This window comes from Mauremys mutica, chromosome 11 (genome assembly GCF_020497125.1).
Source record: "Mauremys mutica isolate MM-2020 ecotype Southern chromosome 11, ASM2049712v1, whole genome shotgun sequence".
NCBI lineage: Eukaryota > Metazoa > Chordata > Testudines > Geoemydidae > Mauremys > Mauremys mutica.
In genome coordinates, this window is record NC_059082.1 from 47,793,105 (window position 1) to 47,819,645 (window position 26,541).

Genomic DNA, 26,541 nt, shown 5'->3' on the forward strand with positions numbered 1-26,541 from the left:
AGCAGGCACGCTGTCAGGTGGAGTGCGGCCAAATTGGGATGGAGGAGGTGCCCCCCATCCTGGGACAGGAGGTCCAGGCGCAGCGGCAGCGTCCTCAGGGGGGCCGCCAAGAGGTGTAGGAGGGGCCTGTACCAGTGCTGGCGGGCCCACACTGGGGGTATTAGAATGACTCTCGCCTTGTCTGCTTTCACCTTCTGAAGGACCTTGGCAAGGATGGGGAATGGGGGAAAGGCATAGAGGAGCTGGCCTGACCAGCTCAGGAGGAACGCATCAGAGATCGTACTTTCCCCCATCCCTCCCCTGGAGCAGAACCGGGGGCAACGCCGGTTCTGACAGGTTGCAAACAGGTCTATCTGGGGAGCTCCCCACTCTTGGAGGAGCCAGTGAGCTACCTCCAAGTGGAGCGACCACTTGTACTGGGGGGAGAAGACCCTGCTGAGGCCGTCCGCTTGCGTACTGCGGATGCCTGGGAGGTGAGCCACCCTCAGGGAGATATCGTGGGCTATACAGAACTCCCATAGGTTCAGGGCTTCCCAGCAGAGGGCTAGGGAGCGAGTCCCGCCTTGCCTGTTGATATAGTACATGGCGGCGGTGTTGTCTGTGAGGACTCTGACCACCTTGCCACGGAGGTGTGTGAGGAATGCCATGCACGCCAGCCGAACCACCTTGAGCTCCTTGACGTTTATGTGAAGGGGCAAGTCTGGGGCCAGCCATGTTTCCTGGGTTTGCACATCCACCATGTGGGCTCCCCAGCCCAGGTCTGAAGCATCGGACATCAGGTCTATGGACGGGTTGGCCTCCCTGAAGGGAACCCCTTGCAACATATTGCTCGGGCAGGACCACCATAGGAGGGAAGTGAGAATCGGGGATGGAACCGTGAGAACCTTGTCCAGACTGTCCCAAGCTTGGGAGAACTGGGAGGCCAGCCATAATTGGAGGGGCCTCATATGGAGCCTGGCATGGCAGACCACGTAAGTGCACGCTGCCATGTCCCAGAATCCGAAGACACGCCCTCGCTGTAGTCACCGGGAAGGCCATGACCAAGGCGATGAGATCCCTTAGGGCCTCGAACCTGTCTAGGGGGAGAGAAGCTGTGGCCTTGGAGGAGTCCAGTAGGGCCCCAATGAACTCTATGTGCTGAACTGGCACTAATGTCGATTTGGTCTCGTTCACGACCAGGCCCAGATCGGCGCATGTTGAGAGGAGCGGCTCTACGTGGGACTCTACTTCGCGAGGGGACTCCCCCTTGAGGAGCCAGTCGTCCAGGTAAGGGAAGATTTCTATGCCCTCCCGCCTGAGGTAGGCCGCCACCACAGACATACATTTCGTGAAAACCCTGGGAGCCGTGGATAGGCCAAAGGGGAGGACTGTGAATTGGTAGTGGTCCATCCCCAGTATGAATTGGAGGAAATGTCTGTGCCCCTCGAAAATATGGACATGAAAGTATGTGTCCTGGAGATCCAGGGCCGCGTACCAGTCCCCTGTGTCCAGGGAGGGGATAATAGAGGCCAGGGACACCATGTGGAACTTGGAACGGGTTAGAAACCTGTTCAGGTCGGGCAGGTCCAAAATAGGCCTGAGACCCCCTTTCGCCTTTGGGATAAGGAAGTACCAGGAGTGGAACCCTTTGCCCTGAAACGGAACCGGCACTTTCCACCGCTCCTAGGTGGAGCAACCGGTCCACCTCCTGATGCAGGAGATGGACGTGTTCTGGGTCCCCCAGGGCCACTGTGGATGGCGGGTGATTTGGCGAGGGTGAGGTGAACTGCAACATGTAGCCCTTGGTGATGGTACTGAGGACCCATTGGTCCAAAGTTATGCGGGACCACGCCCGGAGGAAGGCAAACAATCGGTTGTAAAACACAAACTTTATTAATCAGGGGGGTCTCCCTGGCAACAGGCCCGGTAGCCCCCTGCCAATAGTCAAAACTGCCTCTTCCCCTGCCTCTTGCCCTTAGAGGACCCAGGCTGCGAGGCAGAGCGGGACTGCCACTGAGACCGATGCTTCTGGTCTGGGCCTTTTGTACGGGGGCTCATATCTGCTCCTCGCAGGCTGAACTGCCAGAAGCGAATTGGCCTTGTTCTTAGCTGGAGGGACATAGAGTCCCAAGGTCTGCAAGGTGGTCCGGGAATCCTTCATCCCATGCAGCCTGACGTCCATCTGGTCCACAAAGAGCGCCTTGCCATCGAACAGGAGGTCCTGCATCAGTGATTGTGCCTCCATCGATACTCCGGATAGCAAGAGCCACAACGCCCTGCGCATGGAGATCGCTGAAGTCATTGAGCGGGCCACCGTGTCCGCCACATCAGACGCCGCTTGCAGGACTGCTTTTGCCGCCGCCGACCCCTCTTCCACCAGGGCCCTGAAGTCCTTCCTGTCCCGGTCCGGGAGGAGGGGCTCAAATTTAGGCAGGAACTCCCACAGGTTGAAGTTGTACCTGCTCAGTAAGGCCTGGTGGTTGGCTACGTGAAGCTGGAAGCTAGCTGACAATAAACTTTTCTGCCAAAGGAGTCCAGTCTCCTGGCATCTTTATTTTTTGGGATGGGCGCGGGCTGGCCCTGACACTCTCTGTGGTTTACCGATTCCACAATGAGCGAGTTGGGTGCTGGGTGTGAATACAGGTATTCATGGTCCTTTGCCGGCACAAAGTATTTCCTCTCAGCCTTTTTCGAGGTTGGGACCAGGGAGGTGGGAGTTTGCCACAAGGAGTTCGAAATGTTGGCAATACCTGGTGCAGAGGTAGGGCCACGCGGCCCGGTGCCGAGGGAGACAGGACATTAAAGCGGGAATCGGACGAGCCCTCCATCTCCTCGACCTGCAGCTGGAGGTTGGAAGCCACCCGCTTTAGCAGGTCCTGGTGCACCCTGAAGTCCTCCTGCGGGACCGATGGTGGAAGCGCCTGTCACGGAGTATGGGGGAGTCAGGCCCTGCACCCCTCTTCCTGGGACTCACAGTGACTCTCAGCCAGCCAGTAAAACAGAAGGTTTATTGGACAACAGGAAGGCAGTCTACAGCACAGCTTGTAGGCACAACCAGGACCTCTCAATCCAGTCCTTCTGGGGGTTCAGGGTGCTTGGATCCCAGCTTGGGATTCCCTGAATTCCACCACCCAGCCCAAAACCGAAACTGACCCAATCCTCTCTAGCAGGCTCTCTCCCTTTGTCCAGCTTCCTGGGCAAAGGTGTTTACTCCCCCTCCCCCCTGCCTGGCTCAGGTTACAGGCTCAGATCCCGCCCCTCACCTAAAGTCACCCCCTGCTCTCCCATCCCCCACCCCAAACAGTTCCTACTCCATCACATCTCTCCCCCCTTCGAGACTGAACTGAGCGGGGTCACTCTGATCAGTGACCTGGGGAAGTTCAGGACCCCCTCTCCGGGACAACGCATCTGCTATCATATTGGCACTTGCCAGTAGCCCTTGGTAAGATCCATGGTGGTGAGGTACTGAGCGCCTCCCAGCTTGTCCGGGAGCTCGTCAGGCCTGGGCATTGGGTAGGCATCGGATACCGTGATGGCACTGAGCTTTCGATAGTCCACACAGAACCGGATTTGACCCATCCCTTTTGGGGGCCCGCACCACTGGTGAGGCCCTAGGGCTGGAAGACGGCTGGATCACCCCCAAAGCCAGCATGTCCCTGACCTCTCTTTCCAGATCCTGAGGAGTTTTCCCTGTAACTTGGAAAGGGGAGCATTTTATAGGAGGATGTGACCCGGTCTCCACCCGGTGGACAGTCAAATTAGTGCGTCCAGGCTGATTGGAAAATAGCTGTGGGTACAGATGCAGCACCCCTCTGATCTCAGCGTGCTGGGCCAGGGTCAGCTGATCAGAGAGGGGAATTGCTTCGGGGGGGGGGACCAGCTGTTGTCCCAGGGAATAGATCTATTAAAGGGTCATCTCCCTGCTCCTCCCAAAGCCCACACATGGCCAGCACCACATTCCCCCTGTCATAATATGGCTTCATCATATTCACATGGTACACCCGGCAGTGGTGCACCCGGTTCCACAGCTCCACCACATAGTTTACCTCATTTAGTTGCTTGACAACCTTGAAGGGCCCTCCCAGGCAGCCTGGAGTTTGTTCTTTCTCACAGGGATGAGAACCATCACCTGATCCCCGGTGGCGAAGGCGCGGGCCCGCGCCGTGCGGTCATACCAGTCCTTCTGCTTCCTCTGGGCTCGGGCCAGATTCTCCCTGGCCAGGCCCATGAGCTTGGCAAGTCTTTCCCGGAAGGTCAGGACATACTCCACCACTGACTCTCCATCCCATTCGTCTCTCATCAGGTCTAGGGGCCCCCTTACCCGCCTTCCATACAACAGTTCGAAAGGCGAAAACCCGGTAGATTCCTGGGGTACCTCCCTGTACGCGAACAGCAGGTGAGGTAAGTACTTGTCCCGGTCCTGCGGGTGCTGGTTCATAAATGTTTTTAGCATCATCTTTAGCGTCCCGTTGAACCTTTCCACCAGGCCGTTGGACTGGGGGTGATACGCTGAGGCCCAGTTGTGCCGGACCCCACATTTCTCCCACAAGCACCGGAGCAGGGCCGACATGAAGTTGGACCCCTGGTCCATTAAGACTTCCTTGGGGAACCCTACTCGGCTGAAAATGGTCAGCAGCGCATCTGCCACAGTGTCTGCTTCGATGAGGACAAGGCCACCGCCTCGGGGTAGCGAGTGGCAAAATCTACCACCACCAGAATGTATTTCTTCCCCGACCGGGTCGGCTTGCTGAAAGGTCCCACTATGTCCATGGCCACCTTCTGGAAAGGTTCTTCTATGATGGGTAAAGGCCTCAAAGCCGCTTTCCCTTTGTCCCGGGCCTTCCACACCCTCTGGCAGGGGTCACAGGATTGGCAGTACTGTCGGACATGGGTAAAGAACCCAGGCCAGTAAAAGTTCTGTAGCAGACTCTGCCTGGTGCACCGGATGCCCTGCAAGGGGGATGTCGTGGGCCAGGTACAGCAGCTTGTGGCAAAACTTCTGGAGAACCACCAGCTGCCTCCTGATTCCCCCATGCCTCTACTTCCCCTGGGGGAGCCCATTCTCGGTACAGGAACCCCTTCTCCCACAGGAACCTCTCCTTGCAACCTCTCCTCATGGTCTGTACTGCACTGAGGCCAGCCAGGTCCCTTGGCCTCCGCAAGGAGGGATCTTTCTGCAACTCGGCCTGGAACTTGGCAGCTGGGGAAGGGATGGGGACCTGCTCTCTCTCGTTGGCTGGGTCAGGAGCCACAGCCCCCCTGAGCCTTGCCCTTGGGTGTTCCCTCCCCACCAGGGTAGGGTTCTGTGCCTCCAGGGTGACATCCTCCCCAAGGTCAGGGCGTAGGGTCCCTCACCGGCTCTGGCTACGGGTCACGACTAAGGCGTTCTGGGGGCTGCTTGGCCAGTCCTCTAGATCCCTCCCCATCAACACCTCAGTGGGCAAATGGTGGTGCACCCCCACCTCCTTGGGGCCCTCCTTGTCCCCCCATTTCAGATGCACCCTTGCCGCGGGCACCTTGAATGGGGTTCCGCCCATCCCCGTCAGGGTCAGGAAGGTGTTGGGCATCACCTGATCTGGGGCCACCACCTCGGGCCGGGCCACCGTCACCTCAGCGCCCGTGTCCCAGTATCCATAGACTTTCCTCCCATCCACCTCCAGGGGAACAAGGCACTCGCTTCGCAGGGACAGCCCTGCGCCCACCCTGTAAACCGAGAACCTTGAGTCCGGGGCATCCAACCCCCCAGAGGAGCCGGCCTGGGAACCTCCTCTCTCCTGAGCAGTTGATAAGCTGCCAGCCCCCCTTGCCTGGGAAGCCTGCCCCTCGTCCGGCTGGGCCTCTACCAAATTAACCCGGTGTGGGGTCAGTCTGCTCAGTCTGTCCTTGAGCCTGGGGCACTGGGACCGTATGTGGTCCCTCTGGCCACAATGATAGCAGCTCATATCCCATTGGTCCCTTCAAACCGGTCGGTTGTCCCTGACGCTGGGCGTTCCCCTTGGGAGGGGGTTCTCCCTATTCCCCCTTTGGGAGGTCCCAGGATGAGACTCTTTCTGCATCGCGGCGGGCCTGTTCCTTTGGGACTCCTCCCTGCCACTCCCTGACCAGCTCTTCACAAACTCATCAGCCAGCCGCCCTGCATGTCGCGGGTTCTCTGGCTTTTGGTCCCTCAACCACAGCCTCAGGTCAGATGGGCACCGCTCATACAGTTGCTCCAGTACCAGCAGTTTAACCAGGTCCCCCTTTGTCTGGGCCCCATCTGCCCACTTGCTGGTGTATCCCTCCATGCGGACGGCTAGTTGCAGATATGAGACCTCAGGGGTTTTATACTGACTCCAGAACCTCTCCCAGTACATCTCAGGAGTCAGCCCAAACTCGCGCAACAGGGCCTGTTTGAATAGTTCGTAGTCCCTTTTCTCCGCCCCCTCCAGTTGGCAGTACAATGCCATGGCTTTGGGGTCCAGTAAGGGGGTGAGAACCCGGAGCTTGTCTGCAGGATCTACCTGATGCAGCTCGCAGGCCGTCTCAAAGGCATCCAGGAAGTCATCCATGTCCTCCCCCTCATGCTGGGCCAGGATGCACTTATCATAGCTCCGCGCAGTCCTGGGCCCCCCCCTCGCTCACCGCAGCCGGGGGCCTGCTGCTCCTCAGCCTCACCAGTTCCAGCTCATGATGACGCTGACATTCTTCATGTTCCCTCTGTCTCGCTTTCTCCTCCTGGTCATGTTCCCTCTGTCTCTCATGATCCTCCAGCTCTCTCAGTTTTAGCTCTCTCTCCCATTCCAGCTGCTTCCGCTCCACGGATGCCGAGCATTGCCGGGACGATCCCCTGCTGGCCAGCGAGCTTCGCCAGGAGGATCCCCTGCTGGCCGGGGGGGTCACGGCGCCCTCGGTATTCGCTGGGCTCCTCCCCGCCCTTCCCCTAGGCATAGGGAGAAGGGGTCTCGGGAAGCCTTCCGCAGCCGGCTGACCACTCCCAGCTGGGACAGACACTGGTGCCTGTGCTGCATCTGCCAGGCTGCTTCCCTCAGAGACAGGGATGAGTTCATTCAAGCAATCTCCCTCCTCCAGCTGGGCAATCAGCTGGTCTTTGGTGAGCCTCCCTCTGCGCAGCCCACTCTGCTTGCACAGTTCCACCAGGTAACACCTAAGGCGCTTGGCATACATCTTCCTGCTGGCCACTCACAGGCCTGGGTGCTCACTGCTCCACACAGTTTCCAGGGAGACCTCTAGTGTGCCAGCCTTTGAGGTCACTACCTCTCTGCCAGGGTCGAGCCGCAGACTCCTCCGCCCCTGGGACCGCTCGCTGTAATCCCCCGGGGGACCCTGTTACTGCAAAAGTTCTTCTCACTGGTCACACACTCCCAGGGGTTAATCACCCCTGAAATCACCCCTTCGTTTTACTGCTCCCCAGTCACTTACTGCAGGAAGCGCCGTCCACGGGGTGCAGTAGATCCCGCCGCTACCACCAGTTGTCAAGGAGTATGGGGGAGTCAGGCCCTGCACCCCTCTTCCTGGGACTCTCAGTGACTCTCAGCCAGCTAGTAAAACAGAAGGTTTATTGGACAACAGGAAGGCAGTCTACAGCAGAGCTTGCAGGCACAACCAGGACCCCTCAATCCAGTCCTTCTGGGGGTTCAGGGTGCTTGGATCCCAGCTTGGGATTCCCTGAATTCCACCACCCAGCCCAAAACCGAAACTGACCCAACCCTCTCTAGCAGGCTCTCTCCCTTTGTCCAGCTTCCCGGGCAAAGGTGTTTACTCCCCCTCCCCCCTGCCTGGCTCGGGTTACAGGCTCAGGTCCTGTCCCTCACCTAAAGTCACTCCCTGCTCTCCCATCCCCCACACAGACAGTTCCTACTCCATCACAGCACTGCTATGGTTTCATCTGGTGCCGGAGAGAGTGCCTGTACAGAGCCGGGTGCCTCAGTCGGTGCCGGTGCGTCGATCCCGAGGTCAGAGTCCTGGCGCGGGTCTGCCGACCCGTGACCTGCTGACTTGTCTTGTGGGCGGCCAGAGGAGACCGATGGAGCCCGGGACGCTCCAGCGACCGAACGGGCCTCTGCTTGGGCTGACACTGATGGCCACGGTGCCCACTGGCACCACTGTCCTTGCCACGGAGCCCCTTGCCATTGCTTCGGCTGAGCACAGGATCAGCTGAGCACTCTGGCGGAACAGCGCGTGCCGAGAGCAGGTGGACGTGCCTTGAGGCCGAGGTCGCTGAAGAACACTCGGTGCCGCGGGAGCGGTAGGAGCGTCATTTGTGGTGTCGTCTCCCTCAGGACCGGGATCTTGACGACGATGAGCAGTATCCACGCGACGAACTGCTTTGGTATGTGTGACGGCGACGCCCCGCTCGGTGCCGTGACGCTGAGGTACCCCGAGGGGAGCCTCCGGTGTGGCGCCTAGATGAACGGAAGCTGGAATGGGAGCGGCGACGTCTGTTCCATCGAGAGCGGCTCCGGTACCCATGTCTAGCAGGTGAGTGTTCCCAGTGCCTCTCTCAGTGCCTCTGCTCACTGGCAAGCGGCGTGGAAGGTCCCCGCGACTCCCGTCCCAGTGGCGGCCCAGACGGTCTGGCTAGTGTCGAGGGTGGCCGGGAGCTGACGGAAGAGTGGCTGCTGTGCGCCGAGTGGTGCGGGGAGGGATCTTCGGAGTGGGAACTGCGGCTGCTCGGAGAGGTCTGGTGGGTACCCAGAGGGGGCTTGCCTCGTGACCTAGGGCCCGTGCGCGATTGCGCACTCGGGATGGGCAGGGACATAACGTCCATCGCAGCCTGCACCGCCTCCAGCATCAACAGTATCCGTACCGGTGGGGATGCCTGGGTCGACGGTACCGGGCTGCTCCGCTCCACATGAGTCAGAGCCTTAGAGCCCGGGGGGGATAGAGGGCTGCCCAGCGTGGGACCAGCCTCCCCCTTGTCCTTATCGCAGCGTTGTTGTGAGGTCGAGCTCTTGCCTTGCTTTTTGGCAGGAGAGCGGCGCCGACTGGTTGAAGGAGCCTCGCTACGTACTGACGACGTGGCGACCAGTGCCGAGTCCAATGCCGGTGCGCAGATCGGAGTCAGCGCCGACTCCATCAGGAGAGCTTGAAGTCTGAAGTCTCTGTCCTTCTTCGTTCTTGGCTTGAACGACCTGCAGATCTTGCAACGGTCGCTGATATAAGTCTCACCCAGGCAGTGAAGACACTCAGCGTGAGGGTCACTCCTGGGCATAGAATGGTGACAGGAGTTGCACGACTTGAAGCCTGGGGCATGGGACATGCCACAAGCCCACTCTATTCATTGAAGAACCATCTACAATGGTACCACTAAGGTCGAGAAGAAGGGCTGCAGCAAAGCTGGAGCACAAAAGTTCCGACTACCTTCACTGGCGGCAAGAAGGAATTGAGAGTGGGGGGAGCCTGTGGCTCCCCTTATAGCGTGATATACAGGCGCCACTCCAGGGGTTGCTGCGGTGCTCCCCCAGTATGGGTACTGCTAAGGGGAAAACTTCTGGCACCGGAGCACATGGCGAGCAGGCATACCTACTGTGGAATACACAGGAGCAATCACTCAAAGAAGAACAGAAGTTTACGTTTGTTGCTGGTTTGCTATAACCTATTTTGCTATAGCTGGTTTGCTATCTGCCCTATTTCTCAGCAGCATGTCCTGAATTTGGTATTCTTAGGCCACGTCTATACTTACCCGCCGGGTCGACGCGGCGAGTTCGACTTCTCGGAGTTCGAACTATCGCGTCTGATCTAGACGCGATAGTTCGAACTCCGAAAGCGCCGCGGTCGACTCCGGTACTCCACCGCGGCAGGAGGAGTTGCCGGAGTCGACCTTGGAGCCGCGGAGTTCGCTTCCGCGGCGTCTGGACGGTAAGTCATTCGAACTAGGGTAGTTCGAATTCAGCTACGTTATTCACGTAGCTGAATTCGCGTACCCTAGTTCGAACCAGGGGCTGTGTGTAGACCAGGGCTCAGTTGTGACCCACGGAGACATGGTTACACGCCCTCACTGCAACTTAAGCTTCTTGTCCTGTTGTCAGTGGTTAAAGAGAACAATTTATCACCCTTCTCTTTATAACAACCTTTTCTGTGCTTGAAGACTGTTCTCATGTCCCCCCCCACCCCAGTCTTCTCTTCTCCAAACTAAACAAACCAATTTTTTTCAATCTTTCCTCACAGGTCATGTTTTCTAGACCTTTAATCAATTTTGTTGCTCTCCTTTGGACTTTCTCCAATTTGTTCACATCTTTCCTGAAATGCAGTGCCCAGAACTGGACACAGTACTCCAGCTGAGGTCTTATCAGCACAGAGTAGAGCAGAAGACTGACTTCTTGTGTCCTGCTAATACATCCCAGAATGATGTTTGCTTTTTTTGTAAGTGTTACACTGACGACTCATATTTCATTTGTGATCCACTATGACCCCCAAATCCTTTTCTGCAGTTCTCCTTCCTAGACAGTCATTTACCATTTTATATGTGGAGTACTCTGCATTTGTCTTTACTAAATTTCATTCTGTTTTTTTCAGACCATTTTTCCAATTTGTCAAGATCCTTTTGATTTCTAATCTTGTCCATGCAACCACTCCCAGCTTGGTATCATCCGCAAACCTTGTAAGTGTATTCTCTATGCTATTATGCAAATCATTTATGAAGATATCGAACAGAACTGGACCAGGACAAATCCCTGAGGAACACCACTCAATATGCCCTTCCAGCTTGACTGTGAACCATTGATAACTACTCTCAATGTAGAGTACCATTTTCCATCCAGTTGTGCACCCACCTTATAGCAGTTCATCTAGGCTATATTTCCCTATGAGACAGGTCATGTGAGACAGTGTCAAAAGATTTACTAAAGTCACAATACATCACATCTACTGCTTCCCTCTAGCCACAAGGCTTATAACCCTGTCAAAGAAGGTTATCAGGTTGGTTTTACATGATGTGTTCTTCACAAATCTATGTTGACTGTTACTTATTGCCTTATTATCTTCTAGGTGCTTACAAATGGATTGTTTGATTATTTGCGCCGTTATCTTTCTGGGTACAGAAGTTAAGCTGACTGGTCTATAATTCTCTGGGTTGTCCTTAGTCCCCTTTTTTATAGACAGATACTATATTTGCACTTTTCTAGTCCTCTGGGATCTCTCCAATCCTCCATGAGTTCTCAAAGATAATCGCTAATGGCTCAGAGATCTCTTCAGCCAGTTCTTAAAGTATTCTAGGATGTATTTCATCAGGCCCTGATGACTTGAAGACATCTAAGTTGTCCAAAGCAACAAAGAGTCCTGTGGCACCGTAAAGACTAACAGATGTATTGGCGCATAAGCTTTCATGGGTGAATACCCACTTGGTCACGGAAGCTTATGCTCCAATACATCTGTTAGTCTTTAAGGTGCCACAGGATTCTTTGTTGCCTTTTACAGATCCAGACTAACAGGGCTACCCCTCTGATAAGTTGTCCAAGTAATTCTTAATTTATTTCCCTACTTTAGCCTCAAATCCTAGCCCATTTACACTATGTTAGTTGTCCAATCGCTGCTAACCTTTTTGGTGAAAGCTGAAACAAAAAGGGCATTTAACACTTCAACCATTGCTGCATTTTCTGTTATTGTCTTTTCCTCCTCATTGAGTAATGGGCCAACCCTCTTCTTGGTCTTCCTCTTGCTTCTAATGTATTTGTAAAATGTTAACCTTTATGACCCTAGGTAGTTTAATCTTAAGAGGGATACTGTAGTGAATCCAAAGCTTCCATTTGTGATCAGTCACTTGGAAGAACTAAAACATAATACTTAGTCCTACCATGAGTGCAGGAGACTGGACTGAATGACCTCTCAAGGTCCATTCCTGTCCTACAACTCTATCGTAAGGTGGTTGCTATACAACCTTGCTACCACAGGGACCTATTGTTTCAATAGAGTTATATATTTTGGGCTGAGTTCTATTTCAGTTATTAAATGATGCAGAAATAATCCTGAAATCAGAGAAGATGTACAGCTAGCAGGCTCAAGCCAGAGTGCTGAGACCATGTGCAATATATTTGGAGGGAAGCATGAATGCTGGTCAAAAAGAGAGACCATAACAGTAAGGGCTTTCTGCATCTTTGTGATTTGGTTTGCTATGAGCAGGTACAATTGGCTGGCATCTAAGTTCCCTCTAAGCTGCGCGGCTGCCTATTAAGCTCCGTGCAGGGCTCAGGGCTGCAGCAGGGAGAGGCGCCCCATCCCACCAGCCCCAGTGCAGAGCTGCTGCCGCGGGGAGTGGTGCCCCTCCCCACTGACCTCAGCATGGACCTGCCCCGGACTTGCTGTGGCTGGGGGAGAGGCGCCCCGCCTCTGGCCCCAACACAGACCTGCCCAGGACAGGGGAGAGGAGCCCCTCCCTTGGCCTGTCCCAGGCCTGCTGGAGCTGCTGCAGCCAGGGAGAGGTGCCTCTAGACCCGGCCCCGAGCTGCTGCTGCAAGAGAGAGCTGGGGGGGGAGTCCTCTCTCCCCACTGCAGCCCCATGGCAGCCTGCACCCCAAACCCCTCATCCCTGGCCCCACCCCAGAGCCCACACCCTCCTATCTGCCCCAGCCCTGAACTCCCTCCCAAACCCTCTCATCCCCAGCCCCACCCCAGAGCCCTCACCCCCCCCAAACCCCAACCCTCTGCCCCAGCCCTGAGCCCCTCACCCCTGGCCCCACCCTAGAGCCCACAGCCTCAGCCAGAACCCTGCACCCCAACCCTCTGCCCCAGCCCTGAGCCCCCCATCCCTGGCCCCACCCTAGAGCCCACAGCCCCAGCCAGAGCCTTCACTCCCTGCGCCCAACCCTCTGCCTCTCCCACACGCCGAACCCCTTGGCCACACCCCACCACATGAATTTTGTTCTAACACATCACCTCCATATTGGTGCACATAACAAAATTTATTCTACACATGGGCATAAAAAATTAGAGGGAACACTGGCTGGCATCATTTGATTGTTACATAGGACCAGTCCTATCAGGCAATTAATCCTTCTAGCCCAATATTCTGTCTCTAGCAATGGCCACTATCTAATGCTTCAAAGGGAGGAGTGATCCTGGGTAATTGTGCTATGCTTTAGGGAGAAAAAGATTCCTTCCTGACTCCTGCAGATGGTCATCTTAAGCCTTGAACCATCAACTTTCGATTTTTTCAGGATCACTGGCTTAACTTGCATACATTCAGATGATTTTTAATGCTTTTAAACAGGGCTTTGGAGCGGAGCCCGGAGCTGGAGCGCAGAGCAGCTCTGGAGCAGTGGAGGTTTTTGCCTGGAGCTGGAGCGGAGCCGGAGCACAGCTCCAAAGCCCTGCTTTTAGAAGTCCTGCTCAATTATTTCTGGCTATGAGGTCCCACAGTGGCAAAGGCCACAATTGTTTTGGAAAATTAAGGAGCTCAGAGAAAATCTTGCAAGACTGAGTGGACAGTCTATCCTTGTCTGCCTGGGAACATCAGCTAAGCAGATCCTTACTGCTAGGGTTACAAAGTGAACAGTTTGGTTAATCTGAGCCACCCAAACAATGAAACTAATTGGAGAAATTAAAGTACTCAATTTCACAATAAAACAAATGGGATGGCTGCCAAGAAGGGTTCAAATGTTCTCAGCCCCAGGGGAATGAGGCTATTTATACTATCTCCGGTCTCTTCTCAGTGATTGCAACTTAAAATGAGAGAGGTGAACAGAGAAATGGATGAAGAGAAGTGAATGGATGGACGAAGGGGTGAGAAAATGACTGGGAAGGTTGATGAGCAGACAAGGAATGACATCTGAAATCTAGAAGGAAGGAGGTGTTGGACTTACCCCGGAGCCCAAGGAGTTGGCCTCGGTGGAGGACTACGGCTAGGCACAGGCAAGAAGTGGAAAAACAGAGGGACATGGGAACAAACAGGCAGGTGAGGAGAGAAGAAAAAGGCAATTATTGGGAGAAATTGCAGGAAGGAGACTCTAGAGAACTTTTAAATCTAGAGAACGCACCAATGGATGCTATAGATTCAGAGTTACTTTGTAAGAAAACACTGCTCTTGCTCTCCTCTTTCTTAACTGAAAAGAACACACTGCAGCATCAGGGAGGGGAGAGAAAAATTCATCTTACTGCATTTTCAAAATCACATTTCTCCGCAAGTACCAGAGACTAGTGGAATTTGCTTACAATGTGAATTGACTTGAACTCACAGTTATGACAGCATCCCCAAGAAGGGACAGGCCTTACGATATGGGCTCAGAACTGGGATTCTGAGGTTATGATACAGATAGAGTTGGATTTAAATGACTGATTCATTGATGGCTAGTGTCAGTGCTACTGGTGTCAATAGCAGCAGGAGTGGACAATTCCAGTCCAGGAGGACTCCATGGATTTGCTGCTCCTTCTATAAAACAGATATGCTCTATCCAGCATTCCTTTATCTGCCAGCACCATGGGAAGAAGAGGGAGCAGTGCTAATCTGCAAATTCCAGTACATTCAAGTCCACTTTCCACAATGGAAAGTGAGTTAGATGTGGATTGGCAGGTAAAGAGTAGCATTACTGAATGTTTAAAACTAGTGCCCCCTCCTCCCCAGCTCTAGAGTTTTGCCTGTTAGCACTTGCTGGGTCATCTGATTTTACTGGATAGAGTTGGCTTAAGTCTCTGATTTGATTGAATGAACCTTCCGCATCCTCAGCCTTGGGAGATGCTGTAGTGGGAGAAGTTCAGCTATCTACAGCATCATGAAATGCCTACTGAAACAATCTCTCAGAAGTCTTTTCGTTCTGTAGCCCCCTTCCAGAAAGAGGCTGCATCTTCCACTGATGCATTCCCCGTAATACTCTCAATGTTTTCAGAATCAGTCAACAGTTGCCAGCCACATTAAAGTCATGCTCAACAGCAGCCTTTGTACAGATGGAGCCAATGTCTGCTCCTCATAGGAGGAAACAGCTTCATCTGGACTGCAAGGGCCAGCAACAAAATGTCCATTTGATCTTTACATGGGGCAAATTAACTTCCAGTGAATTCTTATTTCATAACTAGGGTGATGTCAGACCTGATCCAGGGCTCCCCAATCAGATTAGGCAAAATGAGGAACCTCAAACAACATCACTACAAGTGAACACTGCATATGACATTTCAGAATTTCCCTAATTCTGTGGGGTTTGCCTATTTCTCTCAGTCCTTCCTATCAGAATGGAGGTTACCTCAATAGAAAGATCAATCCACAAACCAAGCCACTCTAGAACACAGGAATTGCCAAATGGTCTCAGACTAGTCCACTATCCCATCTCAAACAGTGACCAGCATTAGATATTTCAGAGGGAGATGCAAGAAACTGCCACAACATTGGGCACATGCAGAATAATTTTGTCGCCATGAAGAGTTCATACTAATCCTTACTGCTTAGATATTGGCTTAAACCCTGAAGCATGAGCATTTACACCCCTTCCAAAACTTTTTTGCATTAATTGTTGTAACTCTAGATACTCCAAATATCCAGATAAGTGTCCAGCCCCTTTTAGAATTTTGTTAAATTCTTAGCCTCAACAATATCCTGTGGCAGTGAGTTCGACAGTTCATTTACAAGTTGTGAAAAAATCTTGTATTGGTTTTGAATTTCCCTCCTTTCAATTTCATTGGCCTTCCCTTGTGCATGTGCTATGAGACAGGGAGGAACAGATTCCCAACCTGCTTTCTCTACATCCTTCATTATTTTATATACTTCTATCATGCTCCCTCTTATTCAGCTCTTTCCTAAGATAACAATCCCAATTTTTTCCAATCTCTTTTCATAGGAGAGTTTTTCCAGCCCTTGATCATTCCTGTTGCCCTTCTCTGAGCCCCCTCTAGTTCTGCAATATCCTTTTTGAGATGGGGTGACCAGGAATGCACACAGTTTTCCAGATAAGGTTGCACCATTGATTTATATAGAAGTATTATAATATCCTCCATATTATATACCATGCCATCTTTATCATTCCTGTCGCCCATCTCTGAACCCTCTCTAATTCTGTAATATCCATTTTGAGATGGGATGATCAGTAATGCACATAATATTCTAGCTGAGGATGTCCCACTGATTTATATAATGGTGTTGTACATTTTTCTGCATTATTCTACAGCCTGTTCCTTATGCATTCTAACATTTTGTTAGCTTTTTTGACTGCAGCAGCACATTGAGATGAGGTCTGCACTGAGCTGTCCATAATGATGTCCTAGAATACTCTAGACTTGAGGCATGCATTTCTGTAACATGGTGCAAAACCAAACTAAACTATCTTCATTGCCAGTCTCCTCCCTGCTCCCTGAACACTGCTATGACCAGAATTCCAGTTGCGGCACAAAGATGCACAGGATCAGGGTGGAGATACATTAGTCTGCCAGAGCCACTCCTTCCTAGCGCAATTAGCAAATAAAGGCATTGTGAACATCAAGGAAACACAGAAGAATGTCTGATGAACATCACCTACTCTCAGTCAGTGGGATGGAGATGACGACACCATTCCCTGTCCCAACCCAGAGGCGGTTGCCGGCGATAAGCAGGGCTGTGATTCGCACAAATGAGAAGCCCAGCTTTCCAGTTCCTGCCAAGCATGAGTGAGAATTGCAGAATCAGTGAAGACAGTATCACTTGGAACAATGCCGCCTCACAAACACTGATGCTCCGTGCCCACAAGAATAACAAACAGGCCATTTCCTGACTGGCACTGCCTTCTCACCTAGCATCTTGCTGACATACGGCTCTATGTCCACATCCTGGAGGTGCTGATGGGTGTGGGCATGATACAGCCTCAGTGTGGAGTCCAGGCGGATGGAAACCCACACCCCATCTCCAATCCATGCCAGCTGCCGGACCTGACTCTCTCGGCGTGGGTGGGCATCGAAGGATTTCTGAAAGGCCACATAGGGGGAGCAGCATGAGTTCATTCCTGGGCTGGGGGCACTTGTTGGCTTTCAAGACTCCTGGGTCAGAGGCATAAACTAAGGAGAAAGCTCTGAAACCTCCACTACAGTATGCAGAAGCTCCTCAGATCAACTGCGTGATTGGCCAGCCTGTTCCTCTGGTTTCCTCTCCCTAGAGAGAACTGTTACAGTCTTAGATATTCCAGTAGACTGCTTTGGAACTAGGACATTAATGAAATGGTTCATGCCAAAGAGTGAAATGAAATGAAACCATTTTGCCTTACTCAGGGTACTTTCCAAACAATGCAACAGGAATCTCCCAGCACTTCTCAGTCAAGTTTTTAAAAGCACAAGGATGAGTATCTTGCTGGGGGTGAGTGAGGTGAATTTACTGGTTGTGGATTTACTGTTTATATTCCTCCCCCTTTTATACCAATTGCATCCTACAGGCATTGTTACTCCTGTTACATTACAACAAATCACAATTTCAACAAGATGGCTTTTAAACTAGCATCTTGCTCTTCAATAAGTGGAACCCCCACAGCTTGCTACCCACACCTGCCCATTTTGCAGTCATATACTGCCTGCGGCCAAGCACGAGTCTGACTTCCTACCAAGTGATACACATTAGGGCCAGGTACAGACGCCCAGTCCAGCCTCATCAGTTAAATGAGAGGAAGTGCTAAGTTGAGATGTGATCTGAAGATTCCATACAGGGAGGAATGAGGGAATGTGTCAGGAGTGCTATTCTGGCAGATTTCCAGAGTAACATGACCTCCAGTTACAGTTCTTGCCCTACCAACATGGAGTCAGCAATGAGGATACAAAGGCTCTGCATTCCCTCACTCCCCTGCAAAAGAGCAGCTAGAAAAACAAATACAGCAGGAGCCAGCAACCTATCTTTACCCTCACTTTCACATACACACATGCGCACGTACATGTACACAGACAGTCTCCTCACCACACATGCGCACGCACATACACACGCACACAGAGTCTCCTCACCTCAATCTGCATTGTCTTGGGCTGGATGACATGGACTTTGTTCTTATAGCCGCACCAGACTCTATCATACACAACAGCCATGCAGCGGATGGAATGGTGAGTGTGACCCAGGTCCATCAGGTGATAGTTGCTGAGATCCCACTGACCATCTAGGGAGAAGCAAAGACATTAGACGGGGTGTTGTATACTTCCTCAGATGTTATGCACAACATTCATTTTCTTTTCCATTTAATTCTGGGACTGTCTCATACTTTCCTGTACATGAAAGCTGTGTTAGTTATTTAAAATGCAGCCATAGGTAATCAATACTCTTAGTTTTCTGAGTATTCACAGAGGAGCACAAGACTGGCCAAGAACCCTCAAGAATCAATTATTCAGAAATACAATTCATACCAGTAGAACAAGATAAAACACAGGAGGGAAATCCTGATGCATAACTATCATAACCTGAAGACTACAGAAATCTTTGTGCTGCCAAAAGTGAAAAGAATTTCTGCAGGAAAACACACATAATAAGCAACACAACGAATGACAGGTCATTTATTATATTAAAATAGAATGTGGAGATTCTGAATGTATAAATAATTGTGTGTGAACTCCTGCTAGACTGGCAGTGGAAGGTCATGGATTATAGGACACTGTATCTATTGGGTCTATTGGGTTTCCGGGAAACGGGGCGGGCAAAGCCCGCCCCATGCTAACGGAACCCCCCCCAGCCTAAGGGGAGGTTCCACAGGGCCTCAGAAACCCACTAATTGCAGGGGACAACTAATAAAAGAACAGGGACAGGAGTGCGGTCAAAGGGTCATAAGAAGGGAGCCTGACGGGGACACCGAGCAGAGAACCCCGGACAGCGCCCACTGCTCCTCAAAGGTGTCAAGGGAGCCAGCGGACGCCGCCCAGAGGAACTCCGTCCAGAGACATGAACGGACTAAGGATCGGAAACAAGCCCCACAGTCACAGGAGTCTCCATTGGCCAACCGCCTCTCCCTGGTCACGTAGACGGCCATTTTTGCCAGGGCGAGGAGGAGGTTGACCAGGAGGTCCCGCGACTTCGTGGGGCCATGGATAGGGAGTGCATGGAGAAGCAGGTGGGGGGAAAAGTGCAGCCAGAAACGCAAGAGGATATTAGTGAGGAGCCGGTAGAGGGGCTGCAGCCTGGCGCACTCTACGTAAACGTGCGCCAGGGTCTCCCTCACGCCGCAGAAGGGGCAGGTGACTGGGACAGGGGTAAACCGCGCCAAGTACACGCCCGTGCTCACGGCCCCATGGAGGAGCCGCCAACTGATGTCCCCGACGGGCCTCGGGACCAGGGTGGAGTACAGGCTGGCCCACCGGGGCTCCTCACCCTCCAGAGGTGGCAAGAGGTCCCGCCACTTGGTGTCGGGGCGGGACACGAGGGTGAGGAAGTGAAGGGTGTGGAGCATGTGCGCGTAGAGCTGCTTCCTTGGCGCGGTTTGGAAACGGACCGGCTGCAGATCGTGCAGCCGGCTGGCAGAGAAGGGGCCCGATGAAAAGGTCTGGAGGGCTCGGGGTGGGGGGTGGGCGGGGCGTGCCCTCACGCAGGACCCGGTCGAGGTAGGCCCGAGCAGCGGGCGGCAAAGCGGCCTTCACCTCCTGTAGTACGAGCCGGGGAGTACAAGGTCTGGAGAGCCCCATACGCCGAGCGAGCGTCAGGGGATCCAGCCAGTCTCCCCGGTCGTAGTCCAGGAGGTCTCCGACCCTGGTAGCTTCCGCCAGGACCAACCTCTGGCGCACCGCGGGGGACTCCGCCACCTGCACACGGAGCTGGGGGTTGTGTAGCAGGGGCTCCGCGAGGAGATCTGCCCCCTCGGTGGCCGCCATGGACCTGGTCACAGAGAACAGCTTCCAGGTCCGGAGGAGGTCCTGGTAGAAGACCGGCAGCCCGGAGAGGTCCGCGGAAGGCCCCTCGGGTTGAGATAAAGGAGCTGCCGGTCGTATCGGAGCCCTCGGAAGCGGCGCAGGAAGGCGTGTGCCAGGGCTCTCCATGCTGGACTACCCGCACCATAAAGAAGCCTCTGGAGTGCCTGGAGGCGGAAGACGTGGACCTGAGTGCGCAGGCACTTCAGGCCCTGCCCTCCCTCCTCCAGGGGCAGGTGGAGCACCCCTGCAGGGACCCAGTGCAGTCCTGGCCAAAAGAACTCCAGAACCACCCTCCGGAGGTCGATCAGGAACACCGGGGCCGGGACCAGGGTGTTGAGCCGGTACCAGAGCATGGACAGGACCAGTTGATTGAGCACCAGTGCCCTCCCTCAGAGGGAAAGGCACCGGAGGAGTCCTGTCCATTTCCGGAGCCGCTCCGCCACCCTGCCCTGCAAACCTTGCCAGTTCTCCGGCGGAGAGGGATGCGTGGCAGAAAGGTAAACGCCGAGATAGAGCAGCGGACCCGCGCTCCACCGGATGGCCTGAAGCATGGGTGGGTGGGAGGGAGCTCGCCTGCCACCCGTCCCCGACCACCAGGCCAGAGCTCTTGACCCAGTTGACCCGGGCAGAGGAGGCCGCTGAGTACACGGCCTGGCAGGCCTCCACCCGCGCCAAGTCGCCCGGGTCCTGGACCACGAGGAGCACATCGTCGGCGTACGCCGACAGGACCAGCCGCAGCTCCGGCTCCTGAAGCACCAACCCCGTCAACCTCCTGCGGAGGAGACAGAGGAAGGGCTCGATCGCCAGGGCGTACAGCTGGCCCGAGAGGGGGCACCCCTGCCGCACTCCCCGCCCGAAGCTGACCGGCTCGGTCAGGGTCCAGTTGAGCCTGACCAGACACTCTGCGGAAGCATACAGCACCTGGAGAAACCCCACAAACTGGGTCCCGAAGCCTAACGCCTGCAGAGTGCCCAGGAGATACCCGTGGTCCACCCTGTCGAACGCCTTCTCCTGATCCAGGGACAAGAGGGCGAACGACAGACCATCCCTACACCCTAATTCCAGAAGGTCCCGGACCAGATACAAGTTATCAAAGATCGTGCGGCCCGGGACGGTGTAGGTCTGGTCTGGGTGGACCACGTCCGCCAGCACGGACCCCAGCCGAATCGAAATGGCCTTCGCAACGATTTTATAGTCCGTGCTGAGGAGCGAGATGGGACGCCAATTCCGTAAATCGCGGAGGTCCCCCCTCTTCGGCAATAAAGCGAGCACGGCTCGCCTGCACGAAAGAGGGAGGACCCCGCCCCGCAAGGACTCGGCCCAGACGGTGACTAGGTCTGGGCCGAGGACGTCCCAGAACACGCGGTAGAACTCCACGGTCAGCCCATCCATGCCCGTGGATTTATTGGTGGGCATGCGAAGGAGGGCTTCCGAGAACTCGGCCAGAGTGAGAGGCAGCTCTAGCCGGTCCCGGTCGCCCGCGCTGACCGTCGGGAGTCCGTCCCAGAGCACTTTGCAAGCGGCAGGATCTGTTGGATCCGGGGAGAAAAGGCGCGCGTAGAAGGTCCGGGCCCTCTCGCACATCTCCGCCGGATCTGTGAGGGGGGAGCCGTCCTCTGCCAGGAGGCAGGTGACGTGCTTCTTGGCCCCCCTCCATTTCTCCAGGGCGTAGAAGAAGCGAGAGCCGTGACCCATCTCCCGAAGGAGGCGGATGCGGGATCGAACAAAGGCGCCCCGGGCCCGATGGTCTTCGAGGACCCGGAGCTCCTCCCGCTTCTCCCGGCACGCTCCGCAAAGGGATGGATCCTCGGGGCTGGCGGCCAGACGCCTCTCCAGCTCTAAGACCTCCCGCTCCAACTGCCCTATCGCCGCATCCCTCCGTCGGCTGGCGCCCCGGGTGTAGTCACGGCAGAAGAGCCGGGCGCGCACCTTCCCCACATCCCACCACCACCGCGCCGAGGAAAAGGCACGCCGCTGCCCTCGCCAGGCCAGCCAGAACACCCGGAAGGACGCCACGAAGCCCCCATCCTCCAGCAAGCTGTTGTTAAAGTGCCAATAGGCCGGCCCCGGCCTCTCCGCACAGAGAGAGGCCGTCACGGTGACGAGGTGGTGGTCCGAAAAAGGGGCCGGCCGGACGCTGGAGGACTGGGCCAGTGAGAGATGGAAATGTGACAAATAGATGCGGTCCAACCGGGAGCGGCACGACTGATGGGCTTCCACCCGGACATAGGTGAACGTGGAGGCATCGTCCGGGTGGTGGTCGCGCCAGACGTCCACCAGGGAGTGATGGGTGACAGTCTCCCGGAGGACGTCCGTGGCGGCCGGGCTCTGCTCGGTCCCCGAGCGGTCCCGCTCCTCTAGGACGGTGTTGAAGTCCCCGCCCAGGACCAGGCACTCACGAGGATCCAAGGAGCCGAGGAAGGCGGACGCCTGCTGATAGAACTGCAGCCGCTCCGGGGCCGATGTCGGGGCATAGACGTTGACGAGATTGACCACAAGCCCCTCCATGCGGACCCGGAGGTGCAGCAGGCAGCCCGGCACAGCCTTGGCGACCCCCAGCACCTCGGGCCGTAGGTCGGGGGAGAACAGGGTAGCCACTCCAGCCCGACGGGTTGTGAGATGGCTGAAGTAGACCCCGTCCCCCCACTCCAGCCGCCAGCTAGCTTCGGCGGCCAGATCCGTGTGGGTCTCCTGCAGGAAAACCACAGAGTACCCCCCCTCCTGAAGGAAGGAGAGCACCTGGCTCCTGCGGAAGCCCACCCTACAGCTCCGGGTGTTCAGTGTGGCAAAGGTGACGAGTGCCATGAGGAGGGCTGGGGGGGATCCTCGTCGGCAGGGGCGCTCACGGCCCCCGTTGGGCCGCGCAGCAAACCGTGTCCCACCCCGAAGGTGAGCAAGGAGTCACGGAATTTGCGCACCCGATGGTAAGCCGCGGCACCCTGCTTCCCGGTCCTCTTGCCCTCCCCCATGAGGGCCCTCGTGGCTAGGAGGATCTTGTGGAAGTCCCCCCAGCGCTGGAGAGCAAGCGGGATCTTGTTGCGGGAGCCCCGGACGTCCTCCAGGAACTCCTGCAACTCCTCTCTCAGCGTATGGGGGGGGTGGGGCCTCTGGCGCAGCCCCGTGGCCTACTGGGACGGGCAAGCAAGGGGCGGACCCTGGCTCAGTGGGGGGTGGCGGAGGGAAGAGTGCAGCCCCTAGTGGGTCGGGACTGTGAAACTCAAAGGCCGCTCCCTGGGAGTCATCCTCCGGGAAAGGGAAGGAGACAGCTCCAGGGGCAGCAATGACATCATGGGAGGTGGAGGGGGCAGGGACGGGGTCAGGAGCAGGGTTGGGGGGAGGGACAGAGGTGGGACCCTGGGCCACAAGAGCTGGACTCTCAGTGGGTGGCTCCTCGCGGCCAGGCACGGGGGTTTGAGGGGTAGGGAGGGGGTCCCCAGTGACACCGGGCTCGGGCTCAACGGCAGGTAGAGCAGCCTCGGCGCGGAGAAATGCAGAACCCTCAGGGGGGCCCCCGCCTGGGAAGGAACTCGATTGCCCCGCACCACCGAGGGACACCCCCGGTAGCCCATCTCCCGGTCACGAGGCACCGGCCGTCGCCACAGCAGGCTCGGCGGCCAGCAGCAGGGTGCCGTCTGCAGCCGGGCAGGCTGAGGAGTCCAGGGGACCCTCGGAGGCGGGAGCGGACGCAGTAGGAGGGACGGTGGAGCATGGGGAAGGGGAAGCTGAGGTGAGGTCGGCCAGGTCGAGGCCCGCTGACAAGAGGTCGTCCTCCCCCGGGGTGACCGGGGTCAGACCCAGGGCCTCGATCTCCTCAAAGATGGAGGGGAGCTCACCTCCCACCACCCCAGGGTCCTCCCCACTCGCGCCCGAGGCGACGCTCACCGCGGGTATTGCAGGGGCACAGGCGGCAAGGGGACAGGAGGGGCCTCATCGGAGGCCTCCGCAAGGAGGGACTGCGGAGGAGGGATGGTGGTACCCTCCGGTGCTGCCACGTCTTCCCTAGCCGTCATTGGCAGATGGGTCTTACGGGGGGCTTTCTGGTCTTACGGGGGGCTTCCGCGTCAGATGGCACGAGCGGAGCCCGAGCCTTCCGCTTGCCCCGCTTACCCTGTACCCGGGTCCAGCCCTCCATGGCATCGTCTGCGGGCTGGTTAACAGGGGTTTGCCCAGGGGGCAAGGATGCCAGTTCGGGGGCTTGGAGAGGCACAGGTGGGACAGCAGGAGGGAGGGAAGAGTCCCCCTGGGGAGAGCCCTCTCCCACGCCCGGCAGTAGCCCTGCCGCACCCTCCTCCACAGGCCCCGCCAGAGTGCAGGCAGCAGAGGCAGGGCTCTCCCGCTCGTCTGGGCGCACGGGAGGACGTACCCCTGAGGCCCGAGCGGGAGCAGTGATGGGCTGAGGAGGAGGAGGGGCGACTCTGGGCACCGGGCGACCAGGGGTGCCAGCGATGACGGGGCCGGCACCCTGCCAGGGCTCGGGGGCCCCGGGCGCTCCCCCGTGCCGGGCCAAAGGGCAGTCCCTCCGAACGTGCCCCGTCGCCTGGCAGAGGTAACACCGGGCCTCCCCCGTCGAGTAGTGCACCCGGTACTGGGCCCCCTGATAGGGGACCAGGAAAGACCCCTCGAGCGCCTCTCCGCCACGCGCCGCCGGCGACAGTTGAAGCTGCACCTGCCGGCGGAACGAGAGGACATGACGGAGGGCGGGGTCTTTGCAGCCCAAGGGGAGAGGGCTCACCACGGAGATGGGCTTCCCCAGAGTAGAGAGGGCGGGTAACAGGGCGGCATTGGACAGGAAGGGAGGGACGGAGGTCAGGACCACTCGGACACCCAGGTCCTCCAGCGGCTCCAGGGGGACGAACACGCCCCCCACCGCCAGGCCCTTCTCCACCGCCTCCTGGGCGGCGGCCTCCGAGGCAAGGAAGAAGACCACCTTGCCGTACATTTTGGAGGCCGCCACGATGGCCGTGGGCCCCACCACCCTTGCCAACGCCCGCACGTAGGTCTCCACGTGGGGCGAGGCGGGCACAAGGAGGCAAAGGACACCGTGCTTCCGGGTCAAGGTGGGGAAGGGGCCCCGGCCGCTGTAGATGGTAGCGGAGGCGGCGGTCGGGGGAGATAACATAGCAGCAGGCGGGGGGGCCGCCGCCACCTGGGCGTACGCTCTGGGGGCCGAGGGAGGGGCACCCGCAGAGCTGGTGGAGGGGACAGTGGGGAGGGGCGCCGCGGCCGGTGGCGGGGCCGCGGCAGCGGTGGCAGGCTCCGCCATGGAGGGCTTTGTCTTCCTAGCGGGGCCCTTTCCCTTCTTTTTGCCCTGACCCTTTCCGCCAGCTGGGGGGGCTCCCCCAGAGGCGGAGGGGGCGAGGGACGTGGCAGCAGCAGAGGGCACCCCGTCAGTCGCCGCTGCCGGTGCCTCAGCGGGAGCGGTGGCAGGTGGTCCGGCAGCGGCGGTTGAGGTCGAGACTGGGGGGGTGTTGCGGGGAGCAGGCGGGGGAGGGGGGACAGGCGTTGTCCCAGGGGTCCCACCCGCCGCATCTCCCGCCATGCTGAGTAGGGAGGGAGGGAAAACACCAGAGAAAGGAGGGGGGGAAGAACAGGTCAACCACTCCTCCCTGCTAGGCTTTGGGCAGGGGAGGAGGGTGCCAAAATGGGGGAGGGAGGGCAGATATGGGGACTATCAAGGACTTGGTGGGGGGGTCAGTCACCGACACAGGATTGAAATCCGGCTCCTCTAGCTGCACTAGGGGAGGGGAGGGGAAACAAGAGCAATGGGGGTGCAGTGCAATAGGGGCAAACTTAAACAGGGGAGAGGCACAAGCGCACTGATGGGGCTATGGGCGCACGAGGGGAGGGGCTAACCAGGGCAAGGGGCCGTGGAGGGAGGGGAGCAACCAGGCTGGGAGTGGGGCAGAGGGACCAAGGGGCTGGTTTCAGGGCTGGGGCGGGACAAACAAAGCTGCAAAGGGAGATGGGCGGGGCAGGCAAACAAACTGAAGCTGGGCGCTGGGGGGGTGGCAAAGGCTGCGAGGGGCGAACGGGGCAGGCAACAAGGGGCAAAGCTAGGGGGCCTGTTGCGGAGGGGAAGGGGTCAGTCTGGGGGAGGGGGGGTGCGTGCACGCACGAGCACTTGTGCAAAGTCAACGGCTGGCTGGCTGCTGCTAGAGGCCCAAACGGTGGCAATAGGGCGTGGCAGGCCAGGCGAGCAGCTGAGTCCCAGAGGCAGGAACCGAGGCAGATGGTAAGGGGCCTGCAGGGGTGGTGGAGGGGGCAGCGGTGGTGGTGGGGGTTGGGGGGGACACAGATGGACCAGGGGGCAGGCTCCACGCCACACCCCCTGTGTCCCCACAAACACAGTCTAAACCCCCACCACTAGAGCACAGTTAGAGAGTTACTCAGTCTTTGGTGGCCCCCTCCACAGTGGTCTTCAGAGTCCTGTGCACTCCCCAGCAGCTGGTGGTGGTCTCAGTCCTCCTCTTCCTCCTCCAGGCTCCAGCAGCTCCCCAGGACAAACACAGCTCCAGCAGCAGCAGCAGCAGCTCCTCCTTCTCCAGCAGCCCTGGTGGCCAGGCAGGAAGGACCCCCCACAGGTGGTAGCAGTGGTGGTGGTGGGGTCCTGGCTTCTCCCTCCAGAGATGGGGGGAGTGGGGGCTGGCCAGCAGGCCCCCACCCCTCACTCACTTGCTCAGCAGCAGCAGCAGTCCAGGGAAGGAGCACTCCAGCCAGCAGCAACAGCAGCCCAGGAAGGGAGAAGGAGCTCCAGCCAGCAAGGCAGCCAGAGAAGGGGGAGCGCTCCAGCCAGCAGGGCAGCCCAAG

At 56.8% G+C, this 26,541-nt stretch overlaps 1 protein-coding gene across 26 annotated transcripts in view; it reads right to left on the minus strand.

Moving 5' to 3' along the window:
• MAPK8IP3 (mitogen-activated protein kinase 8 interacting protein 3) overlaps nucleotides 1-26,541 on the minus strand; it is a 187,681-nt gene that overhangs the window by 11,346 nt on the left and 149,794 nt on the right. For 22 of the 26 annotated variants that reach the window (XM_044979862.1, XM_044979863.1, XM_044979854.1 and 19 more), the window contains 4 exons: nucleotides 17,851-17,999; nucleotides 16,662-16,833; nucleotides 16,413-16,526; nucleotides 13,776-13,814 (listed from right to left, as the gene is read on the minus strand). In XM_044979862.1, the coding sequence (XP_044835797.1) occupies nucleotides 13,776-13,814; nucleotides 16,413-16,526; nucleotides 16,662-16,833; nucleotides 17,851-17,999 (474 nt within the window). Of the gene's footprint in view, nucleotides 1-4,682; nucleotides 4,930-13,775; nucleotides 13,815-16,412; nucleotides 16,527-16,661; nucleotides 16,834-17,850; nucleotides 18,000-26,541 lie in introns of those variants that run through there. The other 4 variants (XM_044979872.1, XM_044979873.1, XM_044979848.1 and 1 more) reach the window with 2 other exon arrangements.